General features: G+C 40.9%; 2 protein-coding genes and 2 long non-coding RNA genes across 4 annotated transcripts; 3 read left to right on the top strand and 1 right to left on the bottom strand.

Moving 5' to 3' along the window:
* Nucleotides 1-779: 779 nt before the first annotated feature.
* Nucleotides 780-2870, top strand: LOC103516672 (dehydrogenase/reductase SDR family member 7; the record flags this gene model as incomplete). The annotated part of the gene is given in 2 exon segments (XM_026829002.1): nt 780-952; nt 2569-2870. Coding segments are annotated over 2 exon segments (459 nt in total), but the record flags the coding sequence as incomplete, so codon positions are not given.
* Nucleotides 2871-2875: 5 nt separating this feature from the next.
* LOC113470505 (dehydrogenase/reductase SDR family member 7-like) lies at nt 2876-21775 on the top strand (the record flags this gene model as incomplete). Its single annotated transcript, XM_026828999.1, has 3 exons — nt 2876-3154; nt 11097-11154; nt 21090-21775. Coding segments are annotated over 3 exons (774 nt in total), but the record flags the coding sequence as incomplete, so codon positions are not given.
* LOC113470507 lies at nt 5732-8608 on the bottom strand. The gene is made up of 2 exons (XR_003393541.1): nt 8503-8608; nt 5732-6024 (listed from the first exon to the last, which is right to left on the bottom strand). It is a non-coding gene; the product is annotated as an uncharacterized LOC113470507 (long non-coding RNA).
* Nucleotides 11400-20942, top strand: LOC113470506. The gene is made up of 2 exons (XR_003393540.1): nt 11400-11500; nt 20897-20942. It is a non-coding gene; the product is annotated as an uncharacterized LOC113470506 (long non-coding RNA).
* Nucleotides 21776-21984: the final 209 nt, after the last annotated feature.

Below are 21984 nucleotides of genomic sequence, written 5' to 3'. Positions count from 1 at the left end.
TGTTAAGAGGTTTGACGTCACAGTATATCTTTGTAATCTAGTTCAGCGATTCCCAAACTGGGGTTCGCGGCCCCCGAGGGGACCGCAAGACAGGATAGGAGAAAGCCAGCCGTTCCGGGAACGAAAATTATCCCATCAGGATAAAATCCGCCCCGGGCGGGAATCGAACCCGCGGCCTAGCGCCTACGAGGCAGACACGCTACCAACCAAGCTAACTAGTCTGGCCGTTAGAAATGATTAGCTCATCCCAGAGAGGATTTGGCTGAAAAATTACTGGTTCAATTTCAATCCCTGGAGACATTCAGGCTATGCCACTAACTGCCTGAATACAGTTACCATGGAAACAACAAAGAAGCAACTTGAATAATTATTATTAAGAAGCCACAACAATGAAAAAAGAAAGCTCCTTATCGTGTTCAACATCAACCTAACCCTATAATAACAGTGGTCACTGCTCTAATTGTGAAGGCTCCCTTTTGGGTTAAAGTAATCCTATAATGACACTGCTTATTTGTGACAGCTCCTTTTTTTTTAACAATTTTCCATTGACGTGACTTCCGAACAAGTACCGCAACTTGTAAGTATAAATTTTTTGACCATTTCTAAAATCTTTGTTTAGTCCGTCCTTCCTTTATTATTACAATAGTAATAAAAAGGTATAAGGGACGGACTATTGTATTCGCTTCGGTGTCTGTCACTCTGTCGGTCTGTCTGTCCCCATAGAAGGACTTATCCAAACCTGGTTCACTAATGCGCCCACCCATTCTTTCTGGTTTCAGCCTCACCCGGTTCACAATGGGGTTATTCTCCCTAGTGGGTCTCATCTACCTCATTTACATCATCGTCCAGGGCCTCTTCCTATTGGCTGTCGATTGTGACCTGTACTTGTTCTTCATAGAGAAGATCAACAAGAGGTTGAATTACTTCAACAATAAAGTCGTCTGGATCACAGGTAAATTGACTTTTTTTTTCGCTTTCGGGACGATAATACCTTGGCAGTTACAGTTTCTTCTATCAAATAAATGCGTCTATCTATTGAAAGACCAGGTGGGAACACCTGGCTGGGAGACAAATCTTCGCGTATGGACCGGGCTTTAGATTCCATAGAGAAGATGACAGAATGACAGGAGTGGAAAATAATCACACATCAAGTCTCATCTTACGGTTAAAGGGGGTGACACCTTAAGGAGTGTCCTTCAATTATTTATTGTGAGTCTGATAGCACACTAGACTGTGAAGTACTGTGAACAAATTGGGGAAAACCCTCAGGAACTGAGCATCAGATGAAACAAGAACCGACTTGGTGGCGTAGTGGTCAAGTCGCTCGCCTGGTAAACAGAAGGACGCGGGTTCAATCCCAGTCGAAGTATGAAATTTTACCCTCACTTATTTGAGAATTTGAGCAAACAATAATACAGCTTAAGGGTTAGGTGGTAGAGGACGCCTCCGGTATTAACGTCACCAAGTGGTTACCTTAATTTTCATGCAAACGAGCAGTGACCAGTGTTATTATAGGGTTAGGTTAAATACGAAAAGGAGCTTTTCTTTTCCACGGACGTGACTTCTGCATAATTGCCCTAGTTGGGTAACTAGCTAAGTAGTAACTATAACTACACTTCATATCAGAAGTTGACATGACACCCATATCCCATATGAATCAGACATTAAAATAAATGACCTTACGTGTACTTGAACAGACAGCATAAATAAGCACTATTGTTACCTTAACAGACAAGTTTTCCCAGCACTGATAAACTAGTCTGTACTGACTTGCCAAATGACAAGTCTGAGAATCTCTCAAAATACTTGATGTGTTTCGTTTTGCTTTACACCAGTAGGTATAAGTGGTTCCAAACATGCAACATACGGCCAGCACTGATAAACTAGTCTGTACTGACTTGCCAAATGACAAGTCTGAGAATCTCTCAAAATACTTGATGTGTTTCGTTTTGCTTTATACCAGTAGGTATGAGTGGTTCCAAACATGCAACATACGATCCCAATAAAGTTCCCTCATCAGATGGGCGAGAAGAGACACAATACTTCAATACGAGAACACCAGAAAGTAATCAGTTAAAATAAGAACTTTGACTACTTAGTTTGAAACTACACTTCTGGTTGTGCACTAGAAAGCGTAAAACAGCGCGGTATTTGCTACAGAAACCTTCCATATCCTTCAATACGAGAACACCAGAAAGTAATCAGTTAAAATAAGAACTTTGACTACTTAGTTTGAAACTACACTTCTGGTTGTGCACTAGAAACTCTAGAAAGCGTAAAACAGCGCGGTATTTGCTACAGAAACCTTCCATATCCTAATCTTCTTTTTCTTCGCGTTTTCCCGTGTACAGACGGGGTTGGCGTTTTTCGTCAGTTTCTCAATCAGTCCTAACTAGGGTGATTGCTGTGGGCTGCCGTTTGCTTTTGGCTACAAATTTTACGAGTGAATGCCCCTCGCACTCAACCTTTGCTATTTATTTAGCAAGGGAAATTCAGGCTGGTATACTCCTTGTCCCCAAGCCAGACTATTCCATGTCCTAATAATTGACATTTCATTTCACCCCACAGGAGCATCCAGCGGGATCGGCGAAGCGCTGGCTCTCCAACTGTCCAAATGCGGCGCCAAGCTGGTTCTCTCCGCGCGATCCAGCTCCAACCTCGAACGCGTCAAGAACCTATGCGTACAGGCCGGTGCTCACCCGCAGTCCATCTACACTCTTACGCTAGACGTGACGCAAACGAAGTACCACCGGCGCTGCTTCGATGCGGTGATCCAGCAGTTTGGCTGCCTCGACATTCTAATCAACAACGCCGGGCGATCGCAGCGCGCCGCGTGGGAGGATATCGAACTAGAAGTAGACCGGGAGCTGTTTACCTATGCGTACAGGCCGGTGCTCACCCGCAGTCCATCTACACTCTTACGCTAGACGTGACGCAAACAAAGTACCACCGGCGCTGCTTCGATGCGGTGATCCAGCAGTTTGGCTGCCTCGACATTCTAATCAACAACGCTGGGCGATCGCAGCGCGCCGCGTGGGAGGATATCGAACTAGAAGTAGACCGGGAGCTGTTCGAACTAAATGTGTTTAGTGTGCTGAGTTTGTCGCGGATAGCGACGAGTTACTTCCTGGCGAGGGAACAGGGGGGTCATCTGGTGGTGACGTCCAGTATTGCGGGAATTGTCGGAGCGCCGTACTCTGGATCTTATACAGGTAGGTGATTTTCTTTTTTACATACTATTCTTTAAACTCCCTCAAGTGTACGGTTTTTGAATCCCAGGCCTATAGGTCTCCTGTGGAGAGGTAGATTCGTAGAAGCTTAACCCATCCTCTAGGGCTGTTTGCCCCTACACCTAAGCCTCGGAGTGGGCTTTGGTCCTTTGCGTGAGCAGGCGCATGAGAAATGCCAAAAACTAGCTATAGCCCTCCCGGCATACCTGTTACAGAAGTGTCTATAGCCGGTCTAAAGAAATATGTATAAAGGATATGGGTTACATGGGTACCATATTTGTGAAGTCAGGTCAGTTACCTCCGTGCGTTTTCGATTGTTACTCGATCAAATCAGTACTTCAGTAGACACTAGACGACCAGAGATTAGACACATTCTAACTTTGTGATTAAAACTCCAAGTCTTCAAGAGCATAGACGAAAGGCAAAATCGCAATCTTCCTAAAGAAATATGTATAAAGGATATGGGTTACATGGGTACCATATTTGTGAAGTCAGGTCAGTTACCTCCGTGCGTTTTCGATTGTTAGGAAGTACTGAATTGTTCCTCGATCAAATCAGTACTTCAGTAGACACTAGACGACCAGAGAACAGACACATTCTAACTTTGTAATTAAAACTCCAAGTCTTCAATAGCATAGACGAAATGGCAAAATCGCAATCTTCAACAAGACCAACGCGACGTGTCATTTCCACGATTGAAGATAACAATTTCACTATTAACTGGAAAATGATAAATTTCATTATTGCCTATTGTCATGTCCAATTTTAAAATGACACGTCCCCAATCCAATTTCAAATTGGCACGTCTGTGTCTCTTGACCTGACTCCTTCGTTTGGCCATTCCTTTTCAACTGGTTCTTCCATTACAAGCCGGAGATTTGTGAATTCGTCTCGCGTTAAGTACATCACGTTATGACTGAAATTGAAGATCTTGCTGATCCTGACAATTGACGTCACGGGCGATGACTTGGCAGAAATCTTCGAAGATCCTATAAATATACATTGCGAAATGTTCTTCCATTACAAGCCGGAGATTTGTGAATTCGTCTCGCGTTAAGTACATCACGTTATGACTGAAATTGAAGATCTTGCTGATCCTGGCAATTGACGTCACGGGCGATGACTTGGCAGAAATCTTCGAAGATCCTATAAATATACATTGCAAAAGTTATACCCATTTATTCATATAACTTGCAGATCATTTATAACTTGTAGAATTGAGTATTTGTTTCAACTCGAAAACACTTGAGACTTAGGAGGTGAAAGCCGGAAGGTGTCAATAGAGTTTAATATATTCCTTGATCATATGTCATCTTTAATCTCTATAAAAAGTAAAAAAATAAATAGGGATAGTAAAAATAAAACAGTATTAATTGAAAAACGTAAAAGATATCAAGGAGTTGATGACAATGGCGACGAAAATAGCGATGGTAACGATTTTATTGGATAATTACTTTAAGATCAATAGATGTGTTGTCTTTATTTTGATAAATCGATCTTGAACTTCGTTCGTAAGGTCCGTTGCACACACACCGGTTTTGGACGACCGATTTTTACCGGTCGTCCAAATTCCAATAAAAAACGTAAAAGATATCAAGGAGTTGATGACAATGGCGACGAAAATAGCGATGGTAACGATTTTATTGGATAATTACTTTAAGATCAAGAGATGCGTTGTCTTTATTTTGATAAATCGATCTTGAACTTCGTTCGTAAGGCCCGTTGCACACACACCGGTTTTGGACGACCGATTTTTTACCGGTCGTCCAAATTCCAATAGTGACCGGCACCGATCACCGGTCGGCGTGTGTGCAAGGTCCCATTCCGACGTGTGCTTCACTATTGGAATTTCGTCCAAAACCGGTGTGTGTGTGCAACGGGCCTAAGTGCTCGAAATTAATCGTGTCATGTATAGTGGGAACACTCTCATTTAAATTACATTACCTACAGGACATACGATCATACGAAAAAAAAATCTGATAAAACTCACGACAAGTGGGAATGGGCCTTATGAAGGGGAAAAAATAAGAAGCAATAGAAAAATAGTCACTCCTCCAGTAAAGAAATGACTTCAGCTGTAATGAAAGAATTGCCTCACCGGCTGTAAATATGGATTACTTCACCGCCACATAATCAGCTATGTTAAGACTTGAGACCACACCGCAGCGTTAGTCCTAGGTGAGGATGACACAATATAAAGCCCGGTATACAAGCAACCTACTACATGTCCTAAGGTGCTAAAATTTTGTTATATCATGTTATTTAACCCATAAAATAAATGTTGTTTAGACTGCTGGGGTAAAGGGACTTTTTAGTCTCATTCGAGCAGGATAAACAAGGTACATAATATTCTATTCTCTTCTCTTCTCTTCCCTTCCTTTCCCTTCCCTTCCCTTCTCTTCCCTTCTCTTCTCTTCTCTTCTCTTCTCTTCTCTTCTCTTCTCTTCTCTTCTCTTCTCTTCTCTTCTCTTCTCTTCTGTTGTTGTTGTTGTTGTTGTTGTTGTTGTTGTTGTTGTTGTTGTTGTTGTTGTTGTTGTTGTTGTTGTTGTTGTTAACTAATGCAAAGGAATTGATTATTATGTCATTTTCCTAAATTTACAATATTACCTATCTACAATATACCTAACAATTTACCTACCACTTAATACCTACTACCTACCCATGTACTGATTGTTAACCCTCTATTAAAACTGTACCTATATATATTGGAATTTTTTTTGTTACTTTTAAAACCAAATGAAGTGTGTTGAAAATGTTTGTGTCCTTTTTTACGAATAGGTTATTATTATTGGAACTTGAGACCACACCGCAGCGTTAGTCCTAGGTGAGGATGACACAATATAAAGCCCGGTATACAAGCAACCTACTACATGTCCTAAGGTCCTAAAATTTTGTTATATCGTGTTATTTAACCCATAAAATAAATGTTGTTTAGACTGGTGGGGTAAAGGGACTTTTTAGTCTCATTCGAGCAGGATAAACAAGGTACATAATATTCTATTCTGTTCTACATGTCTCCCAACGTGTAAACGAGAGATTTTTTTTTTAGAAGGAACTGTAACGGCTATAGGAGAAAGCCAGCCGTTGCGAAAACGAACATTTTGCGTTCAGGATAAAATCCGCCCCGGACGGGAATCGAATCCTCGACCTAACGCCGGGAATAGAGAAATTTGTGGGTTTATCAAATTTATCAAGCGCCTAGCCAGAGTTAGCTTGGTTGGTAGTGCGCCTGCCTTGTAAGCGCTAGGTCGCGGGTGAGACTCTCGCCCGGGGCGAACCTTATCCCAAATAGATAAGGTTCGTTCTCGGAACGGCTCGCGGCTGTGGCTTTCTCCTATCCTGCCCTTCTTTCTCTCTTCGCTTTCGGGACGATAATACCTTGGCAGTTACAGTTTCTTCTATCAAATAAATGCGTCTATCTATTGAAAGACCAGATGGGAACACCAGGCTGGGAGACAAATCTTCGCGTGTGGACCGGGCTTTAGATTCCATAGAGAAGATGACAGAGTGACAGGAGTGCAAAATAATCACACATCAAGTCTCATCTTACGGTTTAAGCGGGTGACACCTTAAGGAGTGTCCTTCAATTATTTATTGTGAGTCTGATAGCATACTAGTCTATGAAGTACTGAAGTACTATGAACAAATTGGGGAAAACCCTCAGGAACTGAGCATCAGATGAAACAAGAACCGACTCGGTGGCGTAGTGGCCAAGTCGCTCGCCTGGTAAACAGAAGGACGCGGGTTCAATCCCAGCCGAAGTATGAGATTTTACCCTCACTTATTTGAGAATTTGAGCAAACAATAATACAGCTTTAAGGGTTAGGTGGTAGAGAACACCGCCGGTGTAACCTCACCAAGTGGTTACCTTAATTTTCATGTAGGTCTTCTTCTTTTACTTTGTCTTTTCTCACCCAAGTGGGGTCGACATTTCGTGTTTGGGTTTTCTAAGCTGCTCGGTTCTGGGCGAGGCTGCAATCCAAGTTTTTCTCCTTCAAATCTTCTTTGGTCTTCTCCATATATCTCATTTTTATGTCGGTACTTTACTGAAATGTGAGCTGTACCTACTACGGTGCAAATCGGGCTTTAAATAAAGCTGAATTTGTAGATAAATACGGTTTATTGTTTAAAAACATTAATGATGACATCTTCACTGATTAGGGCGTAGTAAGGTAGGTCCTGCGATGTTTCTTTTATGTAATCATACTGAAATGTGAGCTGTACCCACTACGGTGCAAATCGGGCTTTAAATAAAGCTGAATTTGTAAATAAGGTTTATTGTTTAAAAACAATAATGACATCTTCACTGATTAGGACGTAGTAAGGTAGAGTCTGCGATGTTTCTTTTATGTAATCATTGATCACGGAATCTACACTCGATGACACAGGGCGTGGCCGTGGCACACCTTCCACTTCGCGTCTTCTACCGACACGTTGTTTACTTGTGTTGTTTACATTTCGGGAACACACAATGAAATTCGTTCCCATATTGCGACACAAGGTACATAATCATTCGATCTTATAGAACTTGATTGTTAAATCGCTTAGCGTTTGTTTCGGGACAGGTTTGGAAAAGAAGTTAAAAATAGGTACATATTAGGTTTAAAAAATCTAAATGTTTTGTCTCCTTTCGTCTTCATTACTTAAATCGACATGTTCATTCCTCTTCATTTCACAAACTCCGCCAGTCCATCACTTCATTAACAAACCACGTGGGCAGACGTTTCATACGGGTATCCAGCAATCAGCATTTAAGCAATTATTGATCAGGGAGCACAGCACAGCAGTTATTAGTACATTACTTTAATAGAGATGAACGCGAGTAGAGACTAATTTGTCGTTATTAAAAGATATTACAATCCACCCCTCCTCTAGATTCCCCCCTCTCTCAGGGTCGCGTACAAGGGGGTCTCATCCGGTACCATTTATTCTGGAGCTAGGCTCTTCAAGGAGGCCCGGAACTAGCAGAGGCATCCATTTGGTTCCTAATTCAACGGAAAGCCCATTATTGGTATTGTGGTGGGTCCAGACCATGGGGACTTTTGAGACAAGAAAAACTGTTTTTACATGTATTTTTCCTATGGCGCACATTAAAAGTGGACACACTGTATACCTACTCCTACTACCTACTGTAACCAAGGTACCGATTGTTAACCCTCTATTAAAACTGTACCTATATTTATTGGAACTTTTGTTATCTACTTTTTAAAATCAAATGAAGTGTGTTGAAAATGTTTTTGTCCTTTTTTTTACAAGTAGGTTATTATTGGACTTTGTTACTTTTTTAACCAAATAAAGAAGTTTATACTCAAAATGTTTTGGTGTATCTTTTTACCTCCTTTTATGTTGGCGTGTACTATTTTCATTTCAGAATCGATAACGCACAAATAAGGTGGTTAGTAAACTAACCACCGCCCTTGAAATGTGAAAGAAAGTGTGTTTTTTCTGCCCCTCAAAGAGTTTAAAGTAAAATAAATAAATGTCTTTCTTTGTGTTATTATTTCACAACTTTGGTGCTCACTGCAGCATTGTAGGATTTTTCCCAATACATATATATCGCAATAATCCAGCTCCCAATTACCTACCATGCTGGCACCGGTCGCTATGCGCATTTATATTACATAGCTACTCATTTTCCTCACGAGGCTGAGTGGGCCCCGTAACAGCCAGTCACGGAATCAAACATTTGCATTATACAAATTTCTTGACCCCGCCGGGAATCGAACCCGGGTCTCCCGCGTGCAAGGCGAGCGCAGTGACCACTACGCCATGGGAGCTGACTGACCACTACGCCATGGGAGCTGACCAGTCTTTTGTTAAAGATGTTGTTGTTCTGTTTGAATCATTGCGTGAATAATTGGCTACCCTCCCTCAAAATTGATGGAATGATTGGGATTGGAATTTTTTCGGTGAAGGAGCTCAGACGAACCAATTTATTCAAACATAGGATATCAAAATGTGTGATAATATTGAAATTTGACATGGGAGTTTTGGCATCTCCACTAATAATAATTAAATGCAGTGGCGTAGCGTGGTCTAAATTCAAGTGTAGGGCCTTGTAGGGCTCATGAAAGATGTTGTTGTTCTGTTTGAATCATTGCGTGAATAATTGGCTACCCTCCCTCAAAATTGATGGAATGATTGGGATTGGAATTTTTTTCGGTGAAGGAGCTCAGATGAACCTTTTTATTATTCAAACATAGGATAAAATGTGATAATATTGAAATTTGACATTGGGAGTTTTGGCATCTCCACTAATAAGAATTAAATCATTGCGTGAATAATTGGCTACCCTCCCTCAAAATTGATGGAATGATTGGGATTGGAATTTTTTCGGTGAAGGAGCTCAGACGAACCTATTTATTCAAACATAGGATATCAAAATGTGATGATATTGAAATTTGACATGGGGAGTTTTGGCATCTCCACTAATAATAATTAAATGAAACATGGAGTTTTGGCATCTCCACTAACAAGCTTACGTTCAGACTTTCAGAGAGTCATTTTTGGAGGACAAATTAACAGGAGGTACAGCAGCACCCCAAGAAATCTTCTTCTTCTTCGCCTTTTCCTGTGGTTAGACGAGGTCGGCGTTTTTTTTTTTTCTTCTTCTTCTTCTTCTTCTTCTTCTTCTTCTTCTTTTGTCAGCTCTCAATCAAGGAGCCCTCAATCAGGGAGCAGGGAGATCGTCAGAAGAAGAAAAAGTCAGAAAAGCTGACGGAATCATTGAATATTGGATCGTTAAATAATGAAGCATGAAGGTAGGTACTTGAAAAAAATACTAAAGATCCATTGTACTGATAAGACCTGCATAAACGTTGACAAATAACGCTATGATCAAGTAGGTAAAGTAGGTCTGCGCCCTATTATTTCAGCGTTAAGCAGATGGGAACACCAGGCTGGGAGACAAATCTTCGCGTGTGGACCGGGCTTTAGATTCCATAGAGAAGATGACAGAGTGACAGGAGTGGAAAATAATCACACATCAAGTCTCATCTTACGGTTTAAGGGGGTGACACCTTAAGGAGTGCCCTTCAATTATTCATTGTGAGTCTGATAGCACACTAGACTGTGAAGTACTGTGAACAAATTGGGGAAAACCCTCAGGAACTGAGCAGATGAAACAAGAACCGACTCGGTGGCGCAGTGGTCAAGTCGCTCGCCTGGTAAACAGAAGGGCGTGGGTTCGATTCCAGTCGAAGCATAAAATTTTACCCTCATTTATTTTAGAATTCGACCAAACTAATGGAGCTTTAAGGGTTAGGTGGTAGAGAACGCCGCCGGTGTGACCTCACCAAGTGGTTACCTTAATTTTCATCTAGGTCTTCTTCTTTTACTTTGTCTTTTCCCACCCAAGTGGGGTCGACATTTCGTGTTTGGGTTTTCTAAGCTGCTCGGTTCTGGGCGAGGCTGCAATCCAAGTTTTTCTCTTCAAATCTTCTTTGATCTTCTCCATATATCTCATTTTTATGTCGGTACTTTACTGAAATGTGAGCTGTACCTACTACGGTGAAAATCGGGCTGTAAATCTTTAAATAAAGCTGAATTTGTAGATAAATAAGGTTTATTGTTTAAAAACAATAATGATGACATCTTCACTGATTAGGGCGTAGTAAGGTAGATCCTGCGATGTTTCTTTTTGACGGAATCATTGAATAGACGAAAGCATTGAATATTGGATCGTTAAATAATGAAGCATGAAGGTACTTGAAAAAAATACTAAAGATCTATCGTACTGATAAGACCTGCATAAACGTTGACAAATAACGCTATGAGTAGGTAAAGTAGGTCTGCGCCCTATTATTTCAGCGTTAATCGCGGATAGCGACGAGTTACTTCCTGGCGAGGGAACAGGGGGGTCATCTGGTGGTGACGTCCAGTATTGCGGGAATTGTCGGAGCGCCTTACTCTGGATCTTATACAGGTTGGTGATTTTCTTTTTTACATACTGTTCTTTAAACTCCCTCAAGTGAACGGTTTTTGAATCCCAGGCCTAAAGGTCTCCTGTGGAGAGGTAGATTCGTAGAAGCTTAACCCATCCTTTAGGGCTGTTTGCCCTTACACCTAAGCCTCGGAGTGGGCTTTGGTCCTTTGCGTGAGCAGGCGCATGAGAAATGCCAAAAACTAGCTATAGCCCTCCCGGCATACCTGTTACAGAAGTGTCTATAGCCGGTCTAAAGAAATCCTGGCGAGGGAACAGGGGGGTCATCTGGTGGTGACGTCCAGTATTGCGGGAATTGTCGGAGCGCCGTACTCTGGATCTTATACAGGTTGGTGATTTTCTTTTTTACATACTATTCTTTAAACTCCCTCAAGTGTACGGTTTTTGAATCCCAGGCCTAAAGGTCTCCTGTGGAGAGGTTGATTCGTAGAAGCTTAACCCATCCTTTAGGTTTGTTTGCCCTTACACCTAAGCCTCGGAATGGGCTTTGGTTTTCTGCATAAGCAAACGCATGAGAAATGCCAAAAACTAGCTATAGCCCTCCCGGCATACCTGTTACAGAAGTGTCTGTAGCCGTCCTAAGAACTATGTATAAATGCTATGGGTACCATATTTGTGAAGTCAGGTCAGTTACCTCCGTGCGTTTTCAATTGTAAGGAACCATCCTCAAGCAATTCAGTAGACGACCAATACTATCAGACAGCAGAAAGACATCCTATAGATCTATAGAACAATTGACTAAGACCAGAACACGGACAACAGTCATATTCTTTGTAATTAAAACTCCAAGTCATCGAAAGTACAGACGAAATGACAAAATTGCAAACTTCAACAAGACTAAAGCGACGTGTTTTTTTCCATGATTGAAAATAACAATTTCACTATTAACTGGAAAATGATAAATTTCATTATTGCCTATTGTCATGTCCAATTTTAAAATGACATGTCCCCAATCCAATTTCAAATTGGCACGTCTGTGTCTCTTGACAGTCTTGACCTGTTAAAGGAGAAATGTGTAAATATACTTACACATTTCTTTCGAATGAACAAGAAATAAATGGAAAACAATGCTTGGAAGCAGGTAACCAATGAACAAGCGTTATTTACTAGGTCCAAGTACTAAAAAACGAACAAAAGCCCAACACGTAACTACCAATCTACTAAAAATGAACAAGCATTATTTGTTTGGCCCAGGTTCCCAGGTATGAAAAACGATCAAAACCACAATGTGTACCTACCAATCTACTACTGAAACTGTTTTTAGCTAAATCCCCTCTAGGGAAAATGTTTTTAGCTAAATCCCCTAGGGATGATCTATTTTAGTTATAAGGTTAGACTGAAACAGTCCTCTCTAGAGTAGCCTTTGTGTCAGGCTGACCACTATTACGTTATCAATGTATAATAAGTAAATAACCATTTACTAAAAAAACGAACAAAAGCCCAACACGTAACTACCAATCTACTGAAAATGAACAAGCATTATTTGTTTGGCCCAGGTTCCCAGGTATGAAAAACGATCAAAAGCACAATATGTACCTACCAATCTACTACCTACTGAAACTGTTTTTAGCTCCCCTCTAGGGGAAATGTTTTTAGTTAAATCCCCGTTAGGGATGAGCTATTTTAGTTATAAGTTAGACTGAAACAGTCCTCTCTAGAGTAGCCTTTGTGTCAGGCTGGTTTGAGATATTGGGAAAAATCCTACAATGCTGCAGTGAGCACCAAAGTTGTGATATAATAACACAAAGAAACTGCATTTACATTACAATCTACTGAAAATGAACAAGCATTATTTGTTTGGCCCAGGTATGAAAAAAGATCAAAAGTACAATATGTACCTACCAATCTACTACTGAAACTGTTTTTAGCTAAATCCCCTAGGGATGATCTATTTTAGCTAAAAGTTAGACTGAAACAGTCCTCTCTAGAGTAGCCTTTGTGTCAGGCTGGGTAATCTATCTATGGCTGAAACTTTTGTCTGTTTGATTTTCGTTGTATTTAGAATGCCGGCAGGCACATAATCCGAGGATTTGAATCAAATGATTTACCAATCATTCTGGCTGGTTGGTCTTAATTCAGAGTCTAAAATGCAGGCTAATTCAGTCTATTTAGCTTCGAAGGAAGAGCGCCTGCTTTGTAAATGCTAGGTCACGGGTCTGATTCCCGAACAAGACGGACTTTGGATTCCCGCCCAATTTTACTTGGATTAATTTCAATCTCAAAACTGTGGTCCCTAGCTCCCTATCATAGGCATCTGAGTAAGAATCTAAATTAGTTAAATTAGCAACCTGCCTCAGTGGTATAGAATAAGATAGGAATTGATGGCCTTACTCACCCAAATTATGAGAAGTTGAAAACAGGTGGTAGAAGATTCGGTAATTCAGAGAAGATTCTTCTTTAGAATGCTGAAAAAAAGGATACTTTGGGTCGAATTTTAAAACCGGATTACCTTTTAGGGGCGGTTAGGCTTAGAGTGTTTGGAGAGGTTTTAAGATTTTTTTTTTTTTGAAACTACTTTCAGTTCCTGTCTTAGTTAGTCAAACTAATTGTGCAACATTACTTTCCCACATAGAATAGCTCTCCTAGAACCTAATCCTGACCAGGATTAAATGGTAATCCGAGTTTAAAATTCGGCCCTTATTCTGGAGCTAGGCTTTTCAAGGAGGCCCGGAACTAACACAGGCATCTATTCAGTTCCTAAATCAACGGAAAGCCCATTATTGGTACATATTAGTGCTTTATTTAGACTGTCGAATTAGGACATGTAGTCCACTAGTCCCATTATCTCAACAGTTCAATTGGACTCCGGGCTGAGTTAATCCCGAGTCCCACTGTAGTGCAGCAGATTCGTAGAAGCTCAACCCGTCCTTTAGGGCTGTTTACACCTACACGTAAGTCTAGGTGTGGGCTTTTTGTAGTGCAGGTCACAGTACAGTCAAAATACCTACCTACCTATTCTTTTTTTTTCTCGAATAAGGAAGGTTCTATTTTTCTAATACCTTTTTCTCCCTCCTTTGTTTTTCTCTTTTCTTTTAATGTCAGCTATTAAGCTGACAAAAAACGGTTGGGTGGAAGAGCTCACTAGGTGAGAATCCTGCCATTAAAGCCTAAAAAAAGGCGTTTTAACCCTGGAATACCAGGTTATTCACGCCGATACCTATTCTTACTAGCGATTAAATGAGACTATTCACATCTGTCGAATAAGATGGGTACTCACTACTCACTCCCATCTAATATCGTGCAAAAAATTGGCTGGTAGTCCCTTACCCCCCTACACCTAAGCCTTAGAGGGGGCTTTTTGTAAACGGCCCTGCCTCCTCTCCCTTACCCCCCTGATATCACCGTCTGTTCCAAGTGTCCCTTAAGGAACATGTGGCTTCCCTGTGAACGGGAGCAAGTTCAGTTGTTTTCCCAATCTAACAAGGAAACATCATACCGGGGCTCATTGTGTTTGCATATGGAGTGTGCAGTTGTTCACGGAAAATGGCCAGCTGTTTCGAGAAAAACGCAACAGTCGAAGAGCAGCCGTCCCCGGTATGTATTGACGAGGGGTACCGAGCAATTTGATGAAAATTTTATCGGATGTTTTAGGTAGTCGAATCACCTTTGGGTGCGAACGACCTAATGTCCGTTGTGTTAAACTGGAATCAACTTTGTACAAGAGTTGGATACATAGGGGTACCGAGCAATTTGATGAAAATTTTATCGGATGTTTTAGGTAGTCGAATCACCTTTGGGTGCGAACGACCTAATGTCCGTTGTGATAAACTGGAATCAACTTTGTACAAGTGTTGGATCCATGACTTTTTTGACTTTCATTTCGAATCCAGGACTTACTTAAAGTGTATGAAAAGCTGGTGGCTATGAGCTAGTGATGTTCTATTCCATTACAAATCACATGATCCTTGATTAAGGGCTTTGACATCACTGATGAATCAAACCGGAATTTTCAAATTTCGTCTAGCGGACTCCCTGTGCTCTCAGATTTAGTCATACAGGTGAAGGCGAGGCGGAATTAAGTTAGGGCAAAACAGCACTTAACTAGATATTGGACAGAAACCATTCAGTACAAGCCGAAAGGTCTGCATTGGGTGTCCTCACACATGGACCTCATCGAGGCCCAAATTCGCCACTACACACACAACGGTAGAGACAAAAACCCAAATACCTGTATATCACCTCCTCAAACTTCCCCTCTCTAGCGGTATCTCCTCACAAGGCTCATCATATAATCTCCTCAAGGTGAACAACTCGTAAATGAAATGGGGACAGAAACCATTCAGTACAAGCCGAAAGGTCTGCATTGGGTGTCCTCACACATGGACCTCATCGAGGCCCAAATTCGCCACTACACCCACAACGGTAGAGACAAAAACCCAAATATCTGTATATCACCTCCTCAAACTTCACCTCTCCAGCGGTATCTCCTCACAAGGCTCATCATATAATCTCCTCAAGGTGAACAACTCGTAAATGAAATGAGAAACTTTAATATCATCATCATGAGGATCATCAGTGATTTAAATACCACGGTGAAAACAAACGAAACGAATAGGACTGGCGCAGAGATTTACTTGAGATGGAATTCTTGAACCAGAGCCGTAGGTGAGAGAATTGACTAAAACGTTTGAAAGGGGAAAGCAAAACATTTGTATCCACGTACTTCATTGCTGTATAGCGTGAAAATGCCGTATTCTTTGAGGGTATTAAAGGAGAATGACTATGTAAGCACGAACCCTGACAACATTTTTGGTACGATATATCGTAAGGCCAACAATTACCCAACCAAAAATGTTGTTAGGGAAGATACTCTTTATATACAATCGGTGAAAACAAACGAAACGAATAGGACTGGCGCAGAGATTTACTTGAGATGGAATTCTTGAACCAGAGCCGTAGGTGAGAGAATTGACTAGAACGTTTGAAAGGGAAAAGCAAAACATTTGTATCCACGTACTTTCATTGCTGTATAGCGTGAAAATGCCGCATTCTTTGAGGGTATTAAAGGAGAATGATTATGTAAGCACAAACCCTGACAACATTTTTGGTAGGTACGATATATCGTAAGGCCAACAATTACCAACCAAAAATGTTCTTAGGGAAGATACTCTTTATGTACAATCGGTGACAAGCTGACAAGCTACCTAACATCCACTAGCCTGAGTTGGCCGGGAAAAACCACCAATACAAGATTGCCCAGATGGTCACCTCTCTGGATTCCAACCACGTGTCATGTTATTTAACATCAGTGATCCATGGGGAACTGGTGGATTCGACTGTCCATTGTCGCGCCGAGCGCCGTTGCGATGGCTAGTTGAATCCTATGAAAGTCGTCAATGAACTTTTGTGTCCAATCTTACGACATTAAATCATTATGCAGTCCATTGGTGTATTGGGTTATTGGGTCTCAGCGTTCTTTTCATGACGTTGTTGTGTTTTACTCCATGCCAAATCAGTACAGTACGTCCTACGTTCTACATCTTTATAATTGCTTTTGTGGTTTCATTACGTCCCAATTCCAGTAACTCCAGTTCATTGACTGAGTGGGCTGTGTTTTTTTGTGATATAATCAAATTTCTTTTCTTCCTCAATCATCAATTCATCAACAATCTCTAGAAATGTATAAAACACTCAAAATCTAACAGAATGAGCGAAATTACTGAAATGAGATAAACATCTGTTGTGAAATCGATCATACTCAATAATCTCAATTGATAACTAAGTACCTATTTACTATTTTTCAGTATGATGAAGTGTTGGTTTTTGGTTTTTTGTTCCTAACAATCGCTGTCTGGACTGAGAAAATGACTTTGATTTTGAAAAACCCTGTGAAAAGTAAACAAGAAAAAAACATTTATGAAAAACTAATGCTGGTCGATCATGATTATCAAATGCAATGTGTGTCATTCAATAGCTTTTAACGGATGAAAGTGAGCAGCTGCCTTTGGATTTTGATCAGCTTTTTTCCCAACTGATATGAACACTTGGACATTTGTTTGTTTGGTTGTAATATTTAAATATGGGTAATGAGGGAGTTTTTATCGAGATTTCTCCCTAATAAAAACAACGGATTGTGTGTCAAGTCAAATGAGTTGGACTTGTTTTGAAGAGTTCTGGTCGTTTATTTTGGAGAAAATCACAATAGTTATAAAAGTTCTATCATAAAACCAATAATAAGGAAAACCTCATTTCATTTTTGATTGATAATAGGAGAGAGTAGTTAGATACTTAGTACTCGTACAGGAAAAAGCCACCTATTCCTTTCATCTAATACCTTTTACTTTGAAAGGTAAATTTCTGATGTCAATTTCAAATTTCGAGTTCAACTATTGAAAATTTCTGGTTGTAACTTGTAACCCCTCCTCTCAATTATAAAACCAAAAACCTGTCAATACCATGGTGCCTTCCTGGAGCCAATCTAATTGGGGGGAAAACAATGTATTGAAACATAGAAATCGATTTGGGCATCCTCAATAGTCCATCTTAATTTGGGTACCCTCCAGGGCTTCGTGTTTTGATGTCACAAAGGCGTTTGACTCGTTAAGGTTCCACAAGGTCGCTTTGTTTTTAGGGTGTCAAAGAAATTGATTGAAGGTCCCCTTGGCACCTTGGCAGCAATAAGAATTCTTCCATGTTATTCAATCATTTGAATCGCTTGTTTGTACAGAATTGGAGAGGGTAATTTATGGCCTGTTTGCAGGGTTCGTCTGTTTACGTGTTTGCAGGGTAATTTACAATTCATATCCGGTCCCTGTTGAAAAAGAACTATGTAGATGTAATAAAAGAACTGGAAACAATGAAGAAAATGAAGAACGACTAATAAAAGAATTAGTAGGAGTTCTCATACCAAATCCCATTGTCAAATCATCTCTAGTTAGTTCTTCTGATGTTAGTTCGGTAAGTTGCGTTCTTGGTCTCTTTAATTTTTCAATAACAGTAAAGGGTATATCAATTTCATGGCATTCAATAAAGAAACACTAGTTCAAAACTTCAAAGAATCGAAATCAATTTAATCAATGAGGAGTTACACATATGTAGGTAACTGATTTAAAATAAAAATAAGATATTATTTTTTTGGCACACTATAATAAATATAAATAAAGATATTATTTGGTGTAGTGGCCTCACTACCTAGATATCAAATAAAACAAACAAATGGATAGGTGGATAAATAAATAAATACAAGAGAGACAATCAATAACAAAGGAGGAAGGAGGAATTTTAATTGTGTTGAGCATAAATGCCTACTTCGGTTCCGACCTCATCAATGGTCGTGGGAAAAGAATGTTGATTCTTTTTTTATCCTTCATGACCAGTGGTGTATTATTTATTTCTTCTTCTTCGCTGTGGCGCATCCATGGAAGCTAATGAACGCCGATTCTTTCTACGGTTTTGTCAACCCTCTTTTTACCATCTATCGAAAATATAAGCGATTTTTCAGCCGATCGCGTTATTTTAAAACCACCTAAACGCAATCATTTATCCTACCCCTCGATACCGTCCTAGGTATCTAATGTGCTTCCTCCCTTTTTCTTCCCTTGTCTCTCAAGACTTCCAGGATTTTCAGTTTGAAAGCCCCTACCTCCAGATTGGCATACTGTATTTGAAGCTTCCCCTCACCAGCAGATCGGCATAAATATTTGGATTTATAGCTTCCCATATTTCTACGCCGCTATTTTCGACCAATAACTTCTTGTAAACCTGAGTGGATCCACTACTGGTGGTATCCTGGTAGAAGCGTTGTGTAGATTGTCTTGGTGGTATCTTGGCTTTGCTTGGTTCCACTTGATTTGGTACAATATCTTGGATAATAGAGAGACGAGTTTCACTTTTGTTGTTATATCTTCAAAATAAAAATTGAATTTTCGACCTTTTACAGTTATTTTTTCGGAGTTTTGACGTCAGATTTGGATTTTTCCCAACTTTTAACATAGGAATCGGCCATTTATTTATAATTTTTACCCATATGCAACCGCTCCATTAAATGGGGAAAAAAAAACATGGTTAAACTGTCTCTTCCTGCTTCGTTTTACTAGTTTTATATGCGAAAAATACACTGTTTAACTCTTCCTTAGTTGACTTGCAGGCAAGTTTGGCACTAGTTTAGGGGGCACGGTTGGTCCAGTGGTAGCGCGCTTGCTTGCCATGCAGAAGGTCCCGGGTTCGAATCCCATCATCGACGAAAATTTGTACTCTTTTTTCGATTGCAAATATTTCAACGGGTTACTTTCTGGTGTTCTCGTGTTGAGCCAGCACCTAAATGGGAAGTATTGTGTCTCTTCTCGCCCATCTGATGAGAGGCATACTACGGGATGGGCATGCTACGACACAGACCACATGCGTCCAATGTAGCAGTTGTTTCATTGCTACGAAATAAAAACGGCGGTGAAACACTCATCTTTAAAAAAAAAATCTAAAAAAAAAGACCCTGATAGTTACAGTTCCCTCTATGAAACCTCTAACCTCTTCAATAGAGTCCCTTTACTGTAGTTCTTGTACATTCCATACCTCGGCTGCGATTGAACCCAAGTCCTCACAGGAGTTCACCAGGCGATCGTCTTGACCACTACACCACCGAGGCTGATCGAGACAAGAGAGTAACCTGAAGAGAAAGCAAAAGCAAAAGATGAGGCCGAAGATTAAATCGTCTCCCCACAAGACTACCATCAGGGGGGCTTGAAGTTGAACAAGTTATCTATTTTGTATGTTTACAAGAATCACAACAATAGAAGAAGATGGAGAAATTTGTAGTCTGGTTTCAAGTTTCAAAATGAAGATGTTAACTGTCCCGGGTTAGGCTTGTGATTTATTTGAGGTAGAAAGTTGGAATGGGATTGAGACAAATCTAGTATTCCAGTTTAAAGATAGATGTAAGAGTACGAGCCTACAGAATGCCTTGGAAGTTTGTTAGTATAAGTCTTAATATGACTGAACCCGGAATTTGTTAGGTATTTGGTCACAAAATACTTGAAGCCACCCAGCTAGCTTTGGAGCTAAACGAATTTAAGCAGGACAGAATGTAATAAACTAATTAGTAATAGAAAGTAACAAAGGAAAGACATTTTTATAATTAGGTTAAATACGTAAATAGGGTACAATACCCCACTATGTGCATGAAATACTCTAAAAAGAAACATAGTTGTGCGTTGTTAGGACACTAAAATAGGATAGAATCAGGAATGAAGGAATTCAAGGAATCAAAGAGATAAAATTGGATTTCAGAATAATAATCCAAAACACCATTTTTCAAAATCAAGCCCCCCCAAAAATTTAGGCAAGAACCGCCTATGGACACAGGGCGTGGCCGTGGCACACCTTCCACTTCGCGTCTTCTACCGACACGTTGTTTACTTGTGTTGTTTACATTTCGGGAACACACAATGAAATTCGTTTCCATATTGCGACACAAGGTACATAATCATTCGAGCGATCTTATAGAACTTGATTGGTAAATCGCTTAGCGTTTGTGTTCGGGACAGGTTTGGAAAACAAGATCGTGTTTTGGCACTAAAAACTGACCATCGAAATTTTGACCCGATTACATTACTTTCCTTCCTATAGGATAAGGAAAGTAATAGGTACATATTAGGTTTAAAAAATCTAAATATGTAGTTGAGTATTGGAACGTGCTTTTCAATGCATTGGTAAATTGGTACACATACGTAACTGCTAAGTAACAAAACGTAAAGGTTTTTAGTTTCACCTACTTCTCTTCTGGTTCCAGGTTCCAAGCACGCCATTCACGGCTACTTCGACGCGCTCCGGCGGGAAAGCGTTTGTGTTCGGGACAGGTTTGGAAAACAAGATAAAAATAGGTACATATTAGGTTTAAAAAATCTAAATGTGTAGTTGAGTATTGGAACGTACTTTTCAATGGATTGGTAAATTGGTTTCACCTACTTCTCTTCTGGTTCCAGGTTCCAAGCACGCCATTCACGGCTACTTCGACGCGCTCCGGCGGGAAAAGCAGGACACCAAAAAGCTCACGGTCACCCTCCTCTGCCCCGGGCCCACTCTGACCAACTTCCTCAAGGAAAGCTTCACGGGCCAACCGGGCGTCAAGTTCAACCAGTCCGCATCCGTCCAGGACAAACGCATGTCGGCGGAGCGCTGCGCTTACCTCTCTTCCGTCGCGATAGCCAACCGGCTGGACGAAGCGTGGATGGGCAAGTTCCCGATCCTGCCGATGGTGTATATCGCGCGCTACTGTCCGAATATTGCCCACGTGTTGAGCCGATATGTGAGCGGGTCGGCGATTCAGAAGCTGCGGGACAGTAAGACCACGGTGGACCCGGCCAAGCACGGCCAAGGCGGGAGTAGGCCGACCTCACCCTCATCACCCACGTTCAAATGAGAGGCCGAATAGAAGGCCCGGCTCTGCGGCCGAGTGGTTGCAAGGACTGTTGATCAAAGGTATCAGGTGGAAATCCCAACCCGGGGCGGAAATTTTCACCCATGTTCAAATGAGAGTCCGAAAGCCCGACTCTGCGGCTAAGTAGGACCAAGAAATGTTGACAGGGAGGTCTCAGCTAGAGTCAAATTCAGCCCAGGGCGCAAATTTTCTGACCAAAATCTGTCTCTTCAAGGAGGGATAAAATCCGAAAGCCCAAATCTGCGGCCACTGTTGACTGGAGGGTGTCAGGTTCAAATCCCATCCAAGGTGGAAATCCCAACCCGGGGCGGAAATTTTCACCCATGTTCAAATGAGAGTCCGAAAGCCCGACTCTGCGGCTAAGTAGGACCAAGAGGTCTCAGCTAGGTTCAAATTCAGACCAGGGCGCAAATTTTCTGACCAAAATCTGTCTCTTCAAG

This window comes from Diaphorina citri, unplaced genomic scaffold (assembly GCF_000475195.1).
Source record: "Diaphorina citri unplaced genomic scaffold, Diaci psyllid genome assembly version 1.1 scaffold1639, whole genome shotgun sequence".
NCBI classification, from domain to species: domain Eukaryota; kingdom Metazoa; phylum Arthropoda; class Insecta; order Hemiptera; family Psyllidae; genus Diaphorina; species Diaphorina citri.
This window is presented reverse-complemented; position numbering and strand designations above follow the sequence as displayed.